The sequence below is a fragment of the Leguminivora glycinivorella genome, chromosome 9, assembly GCF_023078275.1.
Source record: "Leguminivora glycinivorella isolate SPB_JAAS2020 chromosome 9, LegGlyc_1.1, whole genome shotgun sequence".
Classification (NCBI taxonomy): Eukaryota; Metazoa; Arthropoda; class Insecta; order Lepidoptera; family Tortricidae; genus Leguminivora; species Leguminivora glycinivorella.
The window spans coordinates 14,103,507-14,124,867 of record NC_062979.1 but is presented as its reverse complement, the minus strand read 5'-3'; the positions used below and the strand labels follow the sequence as shown (position 1 = coordinate 14,124,867).

At 40.4% G+C, this 21,361-nt stretch overlaps 1 protein-coding gene across 1 annotated transcript; it reads right to left on the bottom strand.

Moving 5' to 3' along the window:
- Positions 1–175: 175 nt before the first annotated feature.
- On the bottom strand, positions 176–18,037 carry LOC125229857 (calphotin-like). Its single transcript, XM_048134795.1, has 6 exons — positions 17,975–18,037; positions 16,931–17,668; positions 14,463–15,026; positions 6,967–7,604; positions 2,069–2,108; positions 176–1,113 (listed from the first exon to the last, which is right to left on the bottom strand). Exons 1-6 carry the CDS (start codon positions 17,984–17,986, stop codon positions 277–279), a joined length of 2,829 nt encoding a protein of 942 aa, XP_047990752.1. The 5' UTR covers positions 17,987–18,037; the 3' UTR covers positions 176–276.
- Between the last annotated feature and the right edge of the window lie 3,324 nt (positions 18,038–21,361).

Genomic DNA, 21,361 nt, shown 5'->3' with positions numbered 1-21,361 from the left:
TTATTCACATTGTATTTCTAACATAAAGTAGATGTTATTCATGTGTTTGTTTTTACCTTATTAACTGTTTTCTTTATATTTTCTTTGTCACAGACAGACCCGATAAAGGGCTGTAAATGAAAACGGAACCAATACTCGGCAAAATATGAAATGGAAAAGATATAAGAAGAAAACATATTTTTAAATTATTTATTTTCGTTTTTGTTTTCTGTCATTATATTACAATAAATATCAACATAAAACATTAACAATAATTATCACAGTTCGTTCGGAAATTTACCAGCCGTAGTTGCCGTACGCTCCAGAGTAGGTGACGTGGGATACAGCCGGGGCAGCGGAGTAGGTGACGGCGGTCTTGACTACGGGAGCGGCGGCGGCGTACGTAGCCACGGCGGGCGCAGCGTACGCGTGCACGGCGGGGGCAGCGTACGTCTTGGCGTAAGCGACGGGAGCAGAATGGTAGGCAGAGATGGCGGGCGCGGCGTAAGTCTTAGCGACCAAGGGAGAGGCGGCAGCGTAGGCCACAGGCGCGGAGTGAGTGGAGTAAGAAGAGTAAGACACCGCGGGAGCGATGGCTTTAGTCACAACCGGAGCAGAGTAAGATACAGCGGGGGCAGCATAGGTGTGCACGGCGGGGGCGGCGTAGGTCTTGGTGATGACGGGAGCAGCGGCAGCGTACGCCACGGGAGCAGCGTGGGTCGAGTGGGTAGAGTAGGAAGAGTAAGACACCGCAGGCGCGATAGCCTTAGCGTAAGTAGCCACAGGCGCGATGGTCTTGTGTACAACTGGGGCAGCGGCGTAAGTGGCTACAGCGGGAGCGGCGTAAGAGACGGGAGCTGAGTGAGTCGAGATGGTTTGGTAGGAGACGGCGGGGGCGAGGGATTTGACGACGGGGGCAGCGGCATAGGTGGCGACGGGGGCAGCGGCGTACTGCGCGACGGGGGCAGCGGCGTAATGCGCGACGGGAGCGGCGGCGTATTGTGCGACGGGGGCGTGCGCGGTGTGCGTCGAATACGACACGGAGGAGACGGGCGAGGCGTACGCCACGGGTGCCGCGGCGTGCAGCAGGTTGCCGGCGGAGGCGATGCCCGCGGCGCACAGGACTACGACCAGCTGTAAACAAATTGATGAAATTATTAAAATGATTGACGATTGACTGAGTGACTATATAAAGTAGGTTAGGTAGGTACTTAGCGTTTTTAGTCTATAGTTTATACATAGATACTTATTGCATGCTGAACGATCGTAAAAATATACAAGGAACAAAATATATTGAGTATTTCAAGTTTCTTTTGATTATCAAATGAAAAAGCAACAGTAGTAATAAGGAGAAATATATATTTTTGCTTTAAATATCGAATAAATATTATAATGTTTTATTGACATATTCATAGATACATAACTTTAGTTACAACAATATTTAAATTATCATTATTTTGTCATATTTATTTGTAAATATTTAGATGAGCACTTAGCAATGGTTTGTAATTAAATATATTTTATTTGAAATGTTCTGCTTTTTAATTCGCTTACGAGCATCATGTTAACAAAATTAAATAATATTGTAATCACTTCACATTTAATTTTAATATTTTTAATACCTAATACATTAAGCTTTATTGTATTTGAGACACATTTTTCTATGTCACTTATTTTTATTTTTAAATATATTATTATTTAATAAACCCTGCGTACCTTTCCGAACATGTTTAATCCGTGTGTTTTGATGACAGAATAATTTCAAGAGCACTTGCATTCTCTTTTATACCAGCGGCACCGAACTGGTATCGAATCCTCGAGCTATCCGGTGCAAATACTCGTACCATCCATTACATTACAAAATAGCGCTTCGGGCTACGTAATTATAAGGTAGCGAGTTTTGCGCGGCATTATGGCGAAGTGTAACAATGTCAGGGTAAAGCTCCCAAAGTTCCAACCGACCTAGCAAAAAAGACAATCGTTGATGCCAGCGGGCGTAGCACACTTTATCGCATCGGTGCGTCCCTGTCGCACTTACAGATAGTGCGAAAAGGACTGCCTATATCTTTTATCACGCGATCGTGCTTACCTGCCTGATGCCGGTCGAAATGCAGTCTGGGTCCGTCGCGCTAATACAAAAGAGTGATAGAGATAACTAACTACGATAACGATATTATCATAGGCGTTCGTGCATTTGGCTACGTACCCAGTAATTAATCGATTACATTTCCAGTTTTCGTAGGAAATTGCTGGTGACCCTCTGGGGGGTCGTTTGCGATTTCAAGTTGAGCATCCTGCGTTCGATGGCCAAAGGAATCGAAGGATTTATGAAATAATTTTTGTCAGTTTCTATTGCAATTTGCCTTGTATTATACTTAGCAAGTCAAAATATGTTCATGGCGTTTTCCCTAACAATTTTTGCCTACGGCTCAAATTGTTACTCGCCTGTTTTGACCCCTCTAAGACATAGGTACCTCTAATACAGTAGGTTGAGTACTTCATTCTCCTTGCGCTATCCCGGCATTTGCCACGGCTCATGGAGCCTGGGGTCCGCTTTGACAACTAATATCAAGATTTGGCGCAGGCACTAGTTTTACGAAAGCGACTGCCATCTGACCTTCCATTCCGAAGGGAAACTAGGCCTTATTGGAATTAATCCGGTTTCCTCACGATGTTTTCCTTCACCGAAAAGCGACTGGCAAATATCAAATGACATTTCGCACATAAGTTTCGAAAAACTCATTGGTACGAGCCGGGGTTCGAACCCGCGACCTCCGGATCGTAAGTCGCACGCTCTTACCGCTAGGCCACCAGTGCTTGAGTACTTAGTACCAACAAAATAAATAAAATAGGCTAAAGCTTTCTGGGTTCTCTTATTTATCGCCGAAAATTGTATAGCCGAATATCACTTCCCACTCACGTTACGCCGAATTTCATTCCGCCGAATATTCATTTCCCAAATTATCATAATGTGTTTTTTTTATTTGCCAACTTAACGTTAGGCCTTTTTCTTAAAAGGCCTTTTTTAAAAACCAAACTTTCATGTTGCCGAATGTTTTGCTTGACGTAATACACAACTAGTTGTTTATTGTATAGGTACCAAATGTTTTATTGAACACCAACAATATGTATGGCGTATTTCAAAAAATATGCAATACTAAGTCTTCTATGAAGTTCTTAATTTATTGACAGGGATGCAATTTTTACGTATAAATAGTATTATTTAAAATAGTTACCTACTTACTTTTTTACAAGAATATTGTTTATTTTTGTTTTTATTATATTAAAAAGTTTTTTTCCGATTTGCTCACGGTCAACCTAACACGCTCCTCCTCGCTTCGCTCGTCGTCGCACCTAACTGGACTCTGTCATGTGTCATTATGCTGGCAACATAGTCCTTGAACAGAAAAGTGCTACTTTGCTCCCTCCTAACAGGGAAGAAAAGTAAGTACTTTTCTTCCCTGTTAGGAGGGAGCAAAGTAGCACTTTTCTGGGTAAGTACCCTTTCCGAATAGGTGATGTTAAAAATTATATAAGTTATGTTTCGTTGCGAAACGTTATTTGTCCAAAAGTTGTTTGACCAAGTGAAACATTTGACAAATGATTAGTCTGCCAAACATTTATTTGGATTATATAAATCTGATTTTTAATAATTCTGCCAAATGAAAAGTTGGCATACAAAAAGTTGCTAAACGTTAGTTGTCAAAATGAAACTCGGCAAATGAAATTCGGCCAAACATATTTCTGCGAAAAGGCAGAACACCATGTTTACCTATAATTTGACGTGAACCCGTTCGATATATATTTGTCATTAGATACATTACTTAAAATAAAACATTTTTTTTTTACCACAATAGGTACAAAAACTATGTCCCTCTCCTTTAAACTCCTTGAATTAAAATTTGGTTGCACAATCATTATTTAGGTACAACATCATACCTTAATTAAAAACCAACATTAAAATATTTTATTACCGACATTGCTAAAAAATGACTCAACGGCCTTTAAGGTTGCTCGCATTTCGGATTGAAACTTATGCGAATGGTAATTCGAATTGATGGTCAAGTAATTGATAGCAATGTAAATAAATAAAAAAATATTGGGGACACCTTACAGAGATCAACTTAGCCCCCAAACTAAACAAATTTTGTACTATTGATGCTAAGCGACATACTTAAATAGATAAATACATACTTATATACCTACATAGAAAACATCTATGACTCAGGAACAAATATCTGTGCTCATCACACAAATAAATGCCCTTACCGATTCGAACCCAGAACCGCGGCTTAGCAGGCAGGGTCACTACCGACTGAGCCAGACCGGTCGTGACATTTTTAGCAATTCGCAAATTATTTTTGAATGGACATTGCAACTCTTGTCATGTCCTTATTAACTAGACATTTGACGCACGTAGATGCAAAAGAATGCTAAATTATTCAAAATAAAATAATGAAAAAATAATATAAGTCTAATGAAAATAAAATTGGTGACGAGAGCCACTGCTCTCGTCACCAATAGTCTCGTCTCGTCACCAAAGAGTAGTTGAAAATTAGTAACAAAGATTAATCATGTCAAATACAGTGAAAAAAAAAACATACCTCACTAGGTATGTTTTTTATTTCACTGTATTTGACATGATTAATCTTTGTTACTAATTTTCAACTACTCTTTTTTTACCAAATAGGTAAGGGTTGAACTTTCAATAACTCTTTCTTCGAAGTGTCAAGTTCATCTTTCAAAACATGTTAGGTACTTATACTCTGTCAAACAAGTCTGTCAGTAAATAAGAATTCAAACAACAAAGAAAATGAACAAAGAAAACTATATGCATCATTTTCTTTAGGGTGCTAGAGAAAAGGATACCTATAGTTTACTTTGCCAACCTGCATGTGGCAGTCAAACGCGTGTACTGGCCGCTGCCACTGAGAAAAAAATATGGGCATGTCGCGCGTCTTTTGTTTTTTTTTTTTTTCACGGAAATGTCACTGTCATGAAAGGAAATTGTTGCACTTAAATTACTTACCCAAGCATATTATATAAATTATCCGCGTAAACTTTTGTCTTGAAATAAACACTTAAAATTAAATTTTTTTGAAGTACAAATATTTGGATAAAGCCCTGTTGCTTGACGCTTTTAAACTAAGCAATTTCTTTTAATATTTCCATGAAACTTTCTTGTTTTCTGTGCGAGAATGAATCTTCATGTTTTCTGATATCCGCGGTCAAGGTTTTTGTATGCGCGCGCAAACGTTGAATTTTCCCGCCAAATACGCAATAACCAATCGGTCTACTCCCGGCGCCATGGCACTTGCGGACATTTCAAATCGGCCGGGAGTCGACCGCTCAGCACTCGGGGACTTTTGAAATCGGCCGGGAGTCGACCGCTCAGCACTCCAGTGTTTAAATTACATTTATCTTATTTTGTTTGAAGCTTGTGCTTTGTTACTGATGTAATATTAGTGTGATTGGGCTGCCCCTAATGAAGGTACCTTACTAATTTCATTATTTTCTAATTTAAATAGTTCTAGGTTTTGCTCATGTTGAAACCTTATCTAAGTCCTATTGTACGTCACGGTTCTTGCAAAACGATTTAAGCACGAACGATTGTTTCAGCCCCTTCTTCACCGTTTAGACTAAAGAAGAATAACTATTGACGCTCCTTTAGTACTGGATGTTAGATATTGAGTTCTTATGGTTCTTATATGCTTTCGCTTTCGAACATCGTTCGCAACACGCGTGGTAAGATTACATCGTGCAGCTTTCAGGACAACGATGTCTTACTTGTTATGCTCGCGTAGTGCCAAAATTTACTTTACCTTATCCATACTAATATTATAAATGGGAAAGTGTGTGTGTGTGTCTGTTTGTTTGTCCGTCTTTTACGGCAAAACGGAGTGATGAATTGACGTGATTTTTTAAGTGGAGATAGTTGAAGGGATGGAGAGTGACATGGGCTACTTTTTATCTCTTTTTAACGCGAGCGAAGCCGCGGGCAAAAGCTAGTTTGTAAATATTTCTTTATTATTATGCAGTTTTATGATAAGAACCATAGATTTATTATTAATTAGAACAACAAGCTTTCAACACTTTTTAAGCGCCCTCTTCAACTATCGAAAAATTACGAACTTTCTGGTGTTGAATATGCCGATTACTGTGAAGTCCCTAGCTTAGAACTAAAAGGAAAGGGGGAGGCCACTTCTCCATATTTATTTTATCTGTCCTCATTTTCCAAAAATACTTTATGTTGAATAATTAAAAAAATAATAAAACTAATTGGAACGATAAAATATTTGAAATAAGAGATCTGATGAAAAAGATATCGCGGGACCCGTCTCCTTTTTAGTTCCGTCTCCGATTTAAAACTTAGATTTATGAATCCTCTGTATTGTATATATATTTCCATACGATTAAATAAATAAATAAATTTAAAACTCTAAGTACTACTATTACGTAGTATTTTCGTTAGGTACCGTTTCAAACTCCTTAAGGGTTTAACTTTTCAAAATTGCTTATTTTATTGTGCAAATAACAATTATTTCCAAATTTAAACTTTCAGGCGTTTGTAGTTTCAGTTTTGCGTTGATCAGCAAGGTCAGTCGTCGGAACATAACTTTTATATTTTCACATATAATACCTAGTGTTATGTAAATCTTCCAATTACCTATAAGTAGGTAGGTAGGTAAGTCGTCAAATATTACTGATATTGCAAAACTGTCTATTCATGCTTGGTTTTCTCGCATTCGATACGAAAAAGTAGTGTTGACCTCGGGTCAAAGGCACCCGTTTCCGTTACGGACTGTTGGTGATCTCACTTCGTTCGAGAGCTTAACCGCCTCGACAGGAGTAAGTACGAGTACGTTTCGTCCCTTGTGTAACATGCTGTTCCTTGTTGAACTTAATATTTAAATTCAAAGTCAAAAGTCTATATATTTCACTTGTTTATTGGTTTATTGCCTACCTAAAATGTTGAGATTCTTTTACCAACCATAGTTAGCTCCAAGACCGCTGTAAGAAAGGTGAGACACGGCCGGGGCAGCAGAATACGCCACAGCAGCCTTCAAGACGGGAGCGGCGTGAGCGTAGGTGGTGTACGCGGGAGCAGCATGGACAGATACTGCGGGAGCAGCGTACGTGGAGATAGCAGGCGCGGCAGAGTACGCCACAGCAGGAGCAGCCGCGTACGTGGCTACAGCAGGACCGTGAGCGGTATGCGAAGAGTAAGAAGAGACTGAAGATACTGCTGGGGCGATGGTCTTAGCCACAACCGGTGCAGCGTACGCGGCTACGGCAGGAGCAGCGGCATACGTGGCCACAGCTGGGGCAATAGTCTTGGTGGCTAGGGGAGCGGCCGCATAAGTCGTGTAAGCGGGAGCGGCGTAAGTCTTGGCGACGACAGGGGCGGCGGCGTATGCGACGGGAGCGGCGGCGTAAGCAGCGACGGGGGCAGCGGCATACGCGGCGACCGGGCCGGCGTGCGCCGTGTAAGTGGAGTAGGACGACACGGATGAGACCGCCGGGGAGATGGTCTTGGTGATGACGGGGGCGGAGTAGGCCACGGGGGCCGCTGCCAGGACACCGCCAGCGCGGACCATGCCCACGGCGCACAGAGCTACGATCACCTGAAACATTTGCCATTTATTACTCACCTACGTTTTATTAGTAATCACGAGTAGGATGTTAACATCCCCACAAAAAATAAAACCGCCTTCAAAAATAAGCGCGTTACAAAACACGGAGAAACTAAAAAGCCAAAAATAATAAACCTTTCAATTCAGATTTCTTATCGTATTGCAATAAGCTAAACATCCAAATTATAAACAAATCAATTATTTTTGTAGTCGGTACCAGACCTGTTCGTCGCCTTGCTATTGCCTGTTTGCCCCACGCAACCATACACAGGCTGGTACCGACTCCAAAAATAATTGATTTGTTTATAATTTGGATGTTTAGCTTATTGCAATACGATAAGAAATCTGAATTGAAAGGTTTATTATTTTTGGCTTTTTAGTTTCTCCGTGTTTTGTAACGCGCTTATTTTTGAAGGCGGTTTTATTTTTTGTTAAAAAGTTTATTTATTTGTTGATTTTTAGTGGTTCCTAGTGATATTATATGTATCAGTCCGAATACATGTACAGTAGTGAAAGAATTATCCTTTAACTCCTAACCATTGAGGAGTTGACCTTCCATCATCAGCTCAGTTGATTTTTAGTGGTTCCTAGTGATATTATATGTATCAGTCCGAATACATGTACAGTGGTGAAAGAATTATCCTTAAACTCCTAACCATTGAGGAGTTGACCTTCCATCATCAGCTCAGCCACATAAAATTATTACCATCAGACGTAAATACTGGTGTACCTTTGAAAAATAGACTAAAAACATTACATGTGCCTATAACATTTGAAGAGTTCCCTCGATTTCTCCAGGATCCCATCATCAGACCCTGACTTGGTGCCAATGGGACCATCTCGGGGTTATACCGGTTCGATCAAAAAAAAAATTTTGAAAATCGGTCCACGATTCTCGGAGATATCGAGTAACATACATACAAAAAAAAAATAAAAAAAAAAAAAAACATTCAGTCGAATTGAGAACCTCCTCCTTTTTTGAAGTCGGTTAAAAACAAGATGGAAACGGAAATGAAAGAAGCATTCATTCACCGACCTCGTCTTAGCGCTTTTCAATTTTACATGGTAAGATCCGCTAACGAACGTCCTTTTAATTCTTCGCAGTGTAACTAAAAAAAACTACATTTCTACTGTTTTTAACCGAGTTCGTCGCGAAATTAATTTCTTAATCTCATTTATTACAAAAAGAAGACTTTTTATTGAAATAATGTGCTATGTACTTAGTTCAATGCAAGTCACTATCCTCAGAGCATTATATCTGTGTCACTATCACTACTCTCAAGTGGATATTGGCTTTCGCTTTTTAAGAATCCTCTCAAACTTAGTTTTTCAGCAGACATTACTATGAATAGAATATTGTAATTGTTTGTATACCTTGGCGTACATGTTGCTTTAGTTAGTGTTGGCAACTGAATAATTATCGCAAAGAGGGCCTCGGTTTTTATACCAACCAAATGTTGCACTAGTTTCACTTTCATTGTCAAGGCGTCTACGATGTGTAACAAGTTAGGTGCTCCTTACGGCCCGATTCGACCTTAAGATACGTTAAATATTATTTATAAATACGATATAAAAAAAAAATATCAATCAGTGTCTGAAGTCATTATTTTGTGTGAAGAAACGTCCACGTTGTTTTAGAGCAAATTTTGACGAGTTACAGATAACAATGGGGGCTAGAATCAGCGCTAAACGGCAGGGTGCCCAGAAAACTGGTGACATTGCCACGCTGAATGTCGATGGTGAAGGTCACCCTCTGGTCACCCGTAGCATCAGTGAGATGCTTCATTTTTTTTATGGGATAGGAGGCAACCGAGCAGACAGGTCGCCTGATGGTAAGCGATCACTGCCGCCCATGTTCATGAGCGTAGTTTGTAGTTTGCTGCCGGCCTTGTCAAATCGTTGGCGCCACGTGGCGATTTAAACGCAGTCTAGCTCTGCGGCGCTTTTACAGAAGAGCGTAACTAGCTACGATGTGCTAACGAAACGTAAGCGATTGTGACGTTGGCTAGCATAGTGTGGGATCAGACCTCATTTTTGACCATGGTCTTTTTATGGTAAAAACCGGTAGCCTAAACCAATGCTACGACTAAAACTCCCGAATGTCAAATATGACTAGTTAACGAGAAATGATTTTTTGTAGGGCAAATGTTCCCGAAAATTGACTAAAACTCAAAATATCCTGAGAACGGTAGGTATACCGATCATCAAAAAAACACTTTTCAGAAAACTTTTAGAACTAGCAATATACTCTATCGTATGGAATAATCAGCACAGTCCTAACATTATTCATATCGGTATTAGAAGTTAGTCATTTTTGATTTTGATTTTTTTTTCTCAAGAGTTATATCATAGTCGCATTTTTTTTCACAAAAAGTAAATTATCTTTCCTATATGCCATAATTATTTCATTGAATAATTCCATAGGATTCAGAAATTATGGCGTGTTTTAACGTCCCATATAAATTCCCCATACATAAATTATCTAGATACCATGAATATTCAGGATCTGACACCCCATATAGTTCAACCTAGCAACCGGCACGTATAATTTTGACGTATCTCAAAGATCGAATCGGATCGTTAGTAGACGCGAACAGTGGACGGCAGGGGAGGACATTGGAAAGGGCACTGGGTTAAACTGATTTGAAATATCGAATTGTAAGCTTTCAATACACTAATTGTGAGTAGCAATGCACGGTCGAGAAGTTTCCAAAGTTGCAGAACATTCCTCATGAGAATTTTCGGTAACTTCTGAGAATGTTCTCGAGAACGAGAATTTATCAGAATACTTAGTAACTTCGTAGTTTATACCATAATTTCGTCGAACTCAGCAAGTCAAGACGTAGTCCCGTGGTAGTGCGCTGGCTTCGTATGCCGATGTTCTCAGGTTCGATCCTGACAGCGATCTTTTTGTTTTTATCTTGTTTTTTTTTTGTATATACATATATTGGCATGACCAAAAACAGGCATCAAGAAGTAACAGTTCGGTACCTAATTTAAAAAAGTCAGGACTAAAACTGTGAAGTCCGAAAGTCGAAATGTTCCCTAAAGTATAGTGAGAATTTAAGCAACTTATAGTGAGAATTTAGGTAAATTATCACTTATCAACAAAATAGCTAACTGTAATAGACAATATTATACATATAATAACATATAGTTTTATATTATGCCCATTTAAACATTATTTCAAGTATATTCTCGTGTTGAAATAATAAATTGCATGTTGCGGGAATGTTCTGCGAACATTCTCAAGAATGTTTCCGCTTTTTGGGAATGTTCTGCAATTTCTACATTACTAATTGTGAGTGATGTAATATGTCGTCCGTTTATTGATTTTGGTTGGCGTTTAGTGGTTTGGTCCGTTTATACTTTTTCAGTACCTACGGATGGGTGGTGGTTTTTTTACGCACTAGTGCGAGAAGTGGTTCATTATAATGTCAGGTCAAAACTTCGGAGGGCCACCTGTACTGAAAAACGTCGCAAGATACACGTGCGAAAAGGAAATTCGTAACTCGTGTCGATTTAAAATACTCCCTTCGGTCATCTTTTAATCTATCGCCACTCGTTTCGAACTTCCTTTTTTACGCACTTGTATCGTTAATGTACTATTTCAGTAGGTACAGATGGTGGTTTTTTATTACGCACTAGTGCGGGAAGTGGTTCATTATATGTCAGGTCGAAACTTCGGAGGGCCACCTGTATTGAAAAACGTCGTACGATACACGTGCGAAAAGGAAATTCGTAACTCGTGTCGATTTAATCACCCCTCGTTTCGAACATCCTTTTTTTCGCACTTGTATCGTAATGTAATATTATTTAAAATTTGAAAACATCTAATGGCTCGTTACCTTTTTAAAAAAGTACGGATATAAATTGCGAAATATATTTTATGGTCCCGGGTTCGAATCGCGGTAAGGGCATTTATTTGTGTGATGAGCACAGATATTTGTTCCTGAGTCATGGATGTTTTCTATGTACGAGGGGCGTTCAATAAGTAATGATGATGAGTATTAAAACATAAGAATGTAAGTATCCTTATATTTTTATAATTAAAAGTAACTCTTTTGTGATTTATACATATTTAATTTTTTCAATCATTATTTTTTTATCCCCTTTAAAAATTAAAATCTTAACGATAGTCTAAATACCATGTCAGTAAGCACTTCACTTCATTATACTTCAGAGTAGCGATTATATTACAATTTTATTTAAAGGTCGGGTATAAAATATTAATGATCCTTATATTACCTTCAATATTAGGTATATCACTTGTAGCTTTAAATACACTAACTTGAGCAGCACCCTCGGCAATTTGAGTGTTCGGCCCTGTCGACTGTCATTTTGAAGGCCAAAAACATTATTATTTGTTTGTTTAAAATGTTCTTATTGTAACTAATCATTGTTTTAATATTAAAATAATTTTATGTTCTTCTTTAATACTAACGTAATTTTGTTTCCAATCTATATTCTCAATTTTCGTGATAATCTGTAAAAATCGTGAACATGACCCAAAACAGCACCTAGATTTTTTTTGGATACCATACCGTTTGAAAATGTATCCATACGAACTTTCTTTATTGCTGTTACTAACAAAGGATAAACCCAGCTTTAATTTAAAGTATGATTATTTTTGATATTCATGTCAGAAATGAACTCACGACATGTCAAATATTCATGAAAACATGCTCTTATTTTACTGAAAATTTTCATCCCCCACCTTGTGTCAATTATTTACATATCAAAGAAAAACAAATGAATATAGTAAAAATTTGAATTATGCAATTTCACTTTAATGAGTACTGCTACATGGACAAGTTAAGAAAAATTAAATCAAGATACATGAACATATCCATTCTCATTACTTTTTGAACGTCCCTCGTATATAAGTATTTGTATATTATATATATCGTTGTCTGAGTACCCGCAACACAAGCCTTCTTGAGCTTACCGTGGGACTCGGTCAATCTGTGTAAGAACGTTTTATAATATTTATTTATTTATTTTGTGGCGAAATTTAAGGCAAGCAAGATAATATAAAATGCTTAAATAAAAGTAAAGAATAAGGAAGGAGATTTAAGGAAGACAACAGGCACAATGTTCCATCTCGTAGTTTGTCGATAAGAGAGGACATCTTACACAGTGTTCCAGGTTGGTTTCAGGTAATAGTGGGCCAGGACCTGATTTAGGGTAGAATGAGTGGAGCGGCCGCTCTAGACGCCAAACCAAGGGAGGTGCGCCAAAATGCAAATGGTAAAAAGAGCCTCGTTTGCGATTTTGGTAAAAAAATATAACCAAAGGCGCCACAAATCCTTTGCGCTCTACCCCGATTGAGTGCTCAGGCCGGCGCTGTAGGGGTGCACGAGGGCTGGTTCTGATAATTCAGAATGCCCAGAAGCTTATACCTAGTTGACAATCAGTGTCAAAAGTGTTTACCACCATCAGCATCAGAAGTTTTCGAAATGTCGTCCTTCGTTACCTAGTGGAGTTAGCCTAAGTCCTACGGCAAAAACTGTGTTTTCTTTTACTAAACTTTAGTGAGTTCATATTAGAATTAAATTTCCACATTGTTAATAATTTTTCTCTAGTCATAATAATTATATAAAAATAAGGGTATTGCCCTTGAAGTACGTTTAAGGATGTCTCTATTTATGGTGAACCATCTTGTGGAGAGGTCACCGTCTAACGGAAATACGATTAGGGGTGAATCCGCGTAAATGTAACGTGAGTCACGACTTCATTGACTGTTTATTTGAACTACAGCTGCAAATGAATGGATCTATGCATATATCGGGAAAGTAACACTTATTTAGATTAGAGATATATTATCACTTGAACATGCATCGTGAATAAATGGAACATGCCATAAAATCGTGACTCGTGTTACTCTTGCCGCGGATTGACCCAGATACCGTTTTATTAGACAGGCTTCCGGTTCTTTTCAACCAATAGTCCATTACCTGAAGCCATCGTTTTCAATTCAATATGTCAGTTCATTTGAGATTCCATTTCTCAATCTCATTCCTTACACGAGAGAGCAGCAGAGCAGAGGCAGCATCCAGTCGGGTGTTGCAAGTTGTCTGATAATTTAAAAAAATACATAGGCAGGTACCTAGGTTACACTACAACTCCTCATTTTTTGTCTTTCCCATTATTATTGGTATTCCAGACTTCAATTTAATTTAATAATTAATGCCTAAATGTAAACTAGTTATTGCTATTCAGCAACCTTGGTCCACTTCTGCTGCAATTTAATAAAACTAAAAAGCTTGTTGATCTTGGTACCTAATAACATAGGTAATTACTTAATTAGTGTAACATACTAACTACGTAATTCTCAAAGGAAACATTCCATTTTTCAAAATTCAACAAAGATTTCAATATAGGTTTTGATGTTCTATCGCGCTTTGGACTTTAAAATGATTCATGAGTTCGTATAAGATTCGCAATGAAAAAGACAATTGTGTTATCGAATCCTCCTCTTCTTCGATTGGCCGGCAATATGGTTAATTTTGTAATTCATCAATATGCCAACAAACCGATCACTGTGTGTAAAAAAACGGGAAGATGTATTTTGAAATAGGCACCTAAATAGGGTCACAAAGGTCAGTTTCGTTCCTACCTGAAGTACCTAAGATCAGAATAGTGCTACCGAAATGTTCACAAATATGCACAAAAAAAGAAGGTATGAATCAGACCCGTGTCGAATGTTTCAAGTTTTTACTAAACTAAATGTGAAATAATGTAAAATAATATAAGGGATTACACATAAAAGAGACATCATTATAATAAACAAATTGTTTATTTTATATATTTTCTATTATTTACAAAATTTTCGTGAGATTCAGTTTACCAACCATATTGAGCACCGAGTCCGCTGTAGGAGAGGTGAGAGACCGCGGGGGCGGCGGAGTAGGCCACAGCCGACTTCAGGACGGGAGCGGCGTGGGCGTAGGTGGAGATGGCGGGAGCGGCGTACGCGGAGATGGCGGGGGCAGCGGCGTAAGTGGCCACAGCGGGGGCGGCGGCGTAAGAGGCCACCACGGGGGACCCGTGAGCGGTGTGGGAAGAGTAAGAAGATACGGAGGACACAGCAGGGGTGATGGTCTTGGTGACCACGGGCGCAGCGTACGCGGCCACGGCGGGAGCGGCGTAGGCTACGGGAGCGATGGCCTTAGCGACCACGGGAGCGGCGGCGTAAGTGGCCACGGGGGAACCGTGGGAGGTGTGGGTCGAGTAGGACGACACGGAGGAGACGGCGGGGGTGATGGTCTTGGTCACCACGGGGGCAGCGGCGTAAGTCGCGAAGGCGGGAGCGGCGTAAGTCTTGGCGACAACGGGGGCGGCGGCGTACGCGACGGGAGCGGCCGCGGCGTAGGTGGCGACGGGGGCAGCAATTTTGTTTTTTAGGCTTTTCTATGTTTAATCTCATAGTGTCAAATTAGTTCCAACAACTGCAGCTAGCATTGATGTTTGGCATTTTATAATAAACCAGCGCCTCTCCTTCATGCACGTAGCAAAACCAAACTAGGTAGGTTTTTGAATTCTGTTTTTAATAAATATATGTATACAGTTACCTACTTCACAGTTTGGCTTAGGCAGGGGCGGCTCACTCCGCGATTCTATCGCTGCGCTACAAGTACATGTCAGCGGCCGCGAGTTCGCGGCCCATTCATTGGCGACGACCTTCGCGCGGCGCAATAAAATTCAATGTTGGCTGCTCGCGTGCGGTCCGTTTGTTAATGTAGGTAAGAATTTAGAATGGCGGCATTTTGTGAATATCAAAGGAGTGAGCTTTCTGTACTTGTACTATTATATATTCTGTGGCTTAGGCTGAATCAACTTTTCTTTGCTAGCAAAATTTGGCATAGGTATTTATCAAGGTATCGAGTAAATATGATAGAGTCTGTTCGGAACATGAAGAGGCGTGGAATGTATTGGACCCCATACATTTCACGACTCTTTACTTTCCGAACAGACTCAACATTAATTTATTTGGATTCTCTGGTACATAAAGAAACATTTATTCAGGGTTTGATATTTATCACTCGGTTATGACCAGTTACATAGCTATCCCCTACTTTTTTATAAAAATAATGGTTCTTCTACTAGGCCACATTCTTTTCATTAGGAGTGTACTTACAGTTTTTTTTCGGCCTCATTTGGCATGTTAAATAAGGATCCTTATTCACGTTGTCCATAATATAGTAACTCAAAAAGTAGAAGTAATAACCCCAAGGTGGCCCGTTAGGACTCTCAGCTCTGGCTTGCCTTCATTTGCCGTCCAGAGTGGAACGTCTGAGTAGCTCCAGGGGTGGAAGTGATAAAGGGCATAACGCCGCGAGTAACTTCGGAGAAAGCGCAGCACCAACTCTCGACACCCCTGAGCCACTCACGCAGGTGTTGCACCTGGCCGTCTCTACTATGGCGAATCAGGTGCCCACCATCGAGTGGCGAGCCACCACCTGCCTCGATAACTTGTGCCAACAATGTTATGGCAGGTGTCCGGATTTCTTTGCAATAGCCCAGTTTTTTTTTCACCCAAACTTAAACCATAGACCTTCTATCCATATTATTTACAATAGGTTCCAATGCCTGTTGAAACCGATTCATGGGTATCTGCGAATGGGTTCCAGCATTCTACATGACATCAAATATCTCTAAACGGCCTCTACGTATTGGATCTATATCCCCACGCACGCCTTATAAATGACCGGGCTCTAAAGACCTAAGAGTTTTAAAACAGAGAAATAAATAGCTTGCTAAAATCTAAAAGCCTTGAGGCATTACACCAAAGAATATATTATAATACTCACTAGGAGCATTACACCTAAGATGCTGCCGACATCTTCTGCATATGTCATAATTATCGGCATAGTTTTATTCTCTTAAATTGGTATTAATTTTATCAGACAGGCGTTCATCCAGTTCTTTATCCCATAGATTAGTATTTAGTCCATCAATCAAATAGACTATTTAATTTTAGATTCCATGAACCCTCAAATAAGATAGCCCTTTCTTACCCAGTGGGAGGTGCTGTCCCTGCGAAGCACGGGCATGGACAGCATCTGCTCGGTGTATTTCTTAGATTTAATTAAATTTATTAAATGTGTGTTCATTTAAGGGAAAAACTCCTGAGGTGGGTACCTGTACCTGACAAAACACCATTCTTCCGCGATTGGAGAGACGTAGTATGTCTAATCACAGCAGATAATGAATGAAGGATTTTATATATGTAAACGAGACACATTTTATAATAAACAACTTGTTTATTTTCTATATTTTCTATTATTTACAAAAGTTTCGTGAGATTCAGTTTACCAACCATATTGAGCACCGAGTCCGCTGTAGGAGAGGTGAGAGACCGCGGGGGCGGCGGAGTAGGCCACAGCCGACTTCAGGACGGGAGCGGCGTGGGCGTAGGTGGAGATGGCGGGAGCGGCGTACGCGGAGATGGCGGGAGCGGCGTACGCGGAGATGGCGGGGGCAGCGGCGTAAGAGGCCACGGCGGGGGCGGCGGCGTAAGAGGCTACCACGGGGGACCCGTGAGCGGTGTGGGAAGAGTAAGAGGACACGGAGGACACAGCAGGGGTGATGGTCTTGGTGACCACGGGCGCAGCGTACGCGGCCACGGCGGGAGCGGCGTAGGCTACGGGAGCGATGGCCTTAGCGACCACGGGAGCGGCGGCGTAAGTGGCTACGGGGGAACCGTGGGAGGTGTGGGTCGAGTAGGACGACACGGAGGAGACGGCGGGGGTGATGGTCTTGGTCACCACGGGGGCAGCGGCGTAAGTCGCGATGGCGGGAGCGGCGTAAGTCTTGGCGACGACGGGGGCAGCGGCGTACGCGACGGGAGCGGCCGCGGCGTAGGTGGCGACGGGGGCAGCGGCGTACGCGGCGTACGGGCTGGCGTGTGCCGTGTGAGTGGAGTAGGAGGACACGGAGGAAACCGCCGGGGAGATGGTCTTGGTGATGACGGGGGCGGAGTAGGCCACGGGGGCCGCTGCCAGGAGACCGCCAGCGCGGGCCATGCCCACGGCGCACAGAGCTACGATCACCTGAAATGAAGCAACATTTATTAACATCGACCTAAAATTTACCGCTGAACTTTCCTTTCAGCGCACTAACTGAACGTTCAACTTTAAAATGTGTTCTTCTACTTTGCATTTGCAACTTTTGTAAGCTCTATATAGATTTGTTTCTAGCCTCCAACGTTTAAAGCATTGCAGTCCATTAGTTCTGAGACAAAGGATGGCTCTGTCGAAAGATCGTCCCGACGGTATTGCAAAATATTACGTAAAGTTGACGAATTAGACTAGATGAAATCCTTTTTACTGCGCAACTAAACTAATTATTTTTAGTACCTTAGCGTACATGTTGCTGGTTCTATAGTTGGCAACTGAATAATTTTGACTAGTAGTGCTCCGGTTTTTATATGTATGTGTGCAGTGCGTCCATTTCACTTTCATTGCCAAGGTAAGCCGGCGGTATTACCTAGTATTGCCGACGCGCACACAGTTTGCTGTTCGTGACGCCTGCCACAACATTTCCTTACATGGGTCCCACTATAAAGGTAACTTTTTGAAGGCTTGTCAAGTTTGAACTGTCTGCTTAGAGAGTTGGCTGCTTAACATTTGTAACAGTTTCCTAAGTAACACGCCTGAAGCTTACCTAACATTTCTGAACGTGTAATGCTTACAGGACAGGTGATATCCCGGTGATATACCTTGCGTTATCCTGGCATCTGCCACGGCTCGTGGGAGCCTGGGGTCAGCTTTGACAACTAATCCCAAGATTTGGCGTAGGCACTAATTTGGCGCAGGCACTAGTCTAAGTTAAGTAGGGTACTTACAATATTTGATACACCTACATCGGTAGTTTCAATTTCGAGGAACTTTGTTTTTTGAGAGATGATTGAGATAGGTAAATAGGTATTCGTTACTGAGTTGTTACCAAATGATTTTCAGATATTCCAATGCACTATGTTGTTGCACGAGTCATCATATATACATAAACTCACGCCTTTCTTCCCAAACGGGGTAGACAGAACATAATGAAACTGTCCAAGTTTCAGTGCCACACAGGGATTTAAGCTATCGTTTTTGTCATAGTCATAGTAAGCGTTTTCACATTATCCGATCCGATATCGGACGTAAGACCGATATCGCATACATTGATGCCGCCACCTTTGATTTTTACCTTTAAAATCCTTCCGAAAACTCACTAAGGGTCAAGCTACACTGGGACCTCAAGTCACAGCACTCATCGGTATTTCTGAATGACTTAGTATATCGTCTGACTCAGAGATAGCCTTTCGATTTCATTCCGTTTGAGCCTATGTCAAATTAAGCGAGCCATAGGGCGCGAGGGCCTTGAGCGGGCCCGGTCTACCGTCCTCGTTATTTTAATGATGCATAGGTGGGCTTTGTGAGGTACCGATTAAGTGGAGTGACTTTGAATTGTTTAAATATCAAGTGTACTATAAACGAATTTCGTTGCTACCGCGAAATGGTAACCAGGTATTTTGGATGAATCTTAAAAGTATTAAAAAATAAAATAAAATATTATAGGACATTCTTACACAGATTGACTGAGCCCCACGGTAAGCTCAAGAAGGCTTGTGTTGTGGGTACTCAGACAACGATATATATAATATACAAATACTTATAATACACTAGCGACCCGCCCCGGCTTCGCACGGGTACTATACCTACATGTAAACCTTCCTCTAGAATCACTCTATCTATTAAACAAAACCGCATCAAAATCCGTTGCGTAGTTTTAAAGATTTAAGCATACATAGGGACATAGGGACAGAGAAAGCGACTTTGTTTTATACTATTGTAGTGATAGTGATAGAAAACATCCATAACCCAGGAACAAATATCTGTGCTCATCACACAAATAAAAGCCCTTACCGGGATTCGAACCCGGGACCGCGGCATAGCAGGCAATTAAACCTGCTTAATTTTTCCAGTGAAGTGAATTTTGAAAGACTTCTAAAATCGAAGTTTTTTAAGAACAAGATATTCGCATAGTGTTGGAGTATAAACTAGAAGAACGCAACCTCGATTGATAGGTTTTATTTTTCTGTATTACTGACATGTGTTGTCACGTCACTTCTTGACTTTTCTTCAATATATAAAATACGTTCGTGAATTTGTTCCCGTTTTATTTAACTCTAAATATATCTTAGTGATATTCAACACATAGGACCGAGAATCTAAAATGCAGGAAATATTGGTACCTATTTTCAATGAATCACTAAAAAGTTTTTTGAACTATTTAAAGTAGCAAGTGACAAAAACAGTGAGTAAGTAACTAATAATAAGTTAACAACGGGCACAGTCTAAGTCAATGCGTAAGTAGGCTATATTTGATTTGATTTTGTAACAAATCCTTAAAAAAAATAGAAGACGAACAGCCATATATCTATTATTTCTATTTTACACGTACAGAAATAGTACAAGAAAGTTTTGTTATATAATTCCTCTTTATAATAATGAGCTAACCAGAAGTATCTGAAGAGTCCTTCAATATTGTATTTTGATCATATACCAACGTGTACTGAAACTGTAAGTTTTCAACTTACTCAAAATAATAATTTCCCGAGAGTGTATCCGCTACGTAAATTGAAATAAATATGCGTTGATGAAGTGCCTACTTCAACAGGTGACATATTTTAATTGGCAACGCCGACAGATCAAGGACTGCTCCGTACTTCCTCTTTGCTCAACGGTCCAGTGATCACAGAAATTTTATACTTTTTTGTAATGTTATCTCCGGCTTGTTATATATTTATAAACGAAATACTTGTTATGAACTTGTCAATGGTATCAAAATGTAAATGGTACCTATCATAAAATATAATTGACTTAATTGTGTTAGATGGGTACTTAATTTATTAATATCATTTATTAAAATACTTTCTCCAACTTTATGAAAATTTTGGTGAGCAACTGGCTATCATTCTTATATCGTCGTAATGGAACAGTGGCGCCTGATGACGTCACTTACCCGTCATCTCGTTTCTGCAATCTATGGCTTTAAGTGCTATAACAATTATTACTCCATCTCAAGTTCTAACATATGTCAGGCAGGTAAGCATGGTCGAGCGATAAATGATTTTTTCTCAAACATGGTATGAAATATTGATGTTATGTGCCTTATAATTGGCAGCGTAGTATGACGTTGCAGGTGCGGCTAGGACGATTGATAGATAATGGAATTTCATACAAACCTTGCAGGCCAAGGCCGGCAAAGTCCTCTTTTTTAATTTCCAAACACAGATAATTGTGACATAACATCCAAGTATTTAGCCAATTAAAAAAAAAACTATAAGGGGCTTTATAGACGTGGCGACTGCAACTGGTACGGGCCCTAGACAATATTTGATTTTGGGTGCGTTTTCATACAAAAATTTTTTTTTTGTTTTTTTATAAGCGTATACGGGATAGGGGAACGAAAATTCGATTAGTTTTGCGCTACGACGCACCGTTTAGGAGATACAGCCATCCAAAGTTACTATTTTCAGTAGACTTTATTTATTTCATACCATGTTTGAGAAAAGCACTATACCCCTTCAGGTGGCGAAATCCGGGAGCCGACCGCACGTAAAGTGGCAGGTAACCGGGAGCCGGACTTGAAATAAAAAGCTGTTGAGTGGCAAGGATACCGATAAAATGACAGAAAAAGTTTACCCTTGAGTGGCGGGGCCCTCACGGGTGGTCATCGCGAATGTCACTTGTGTT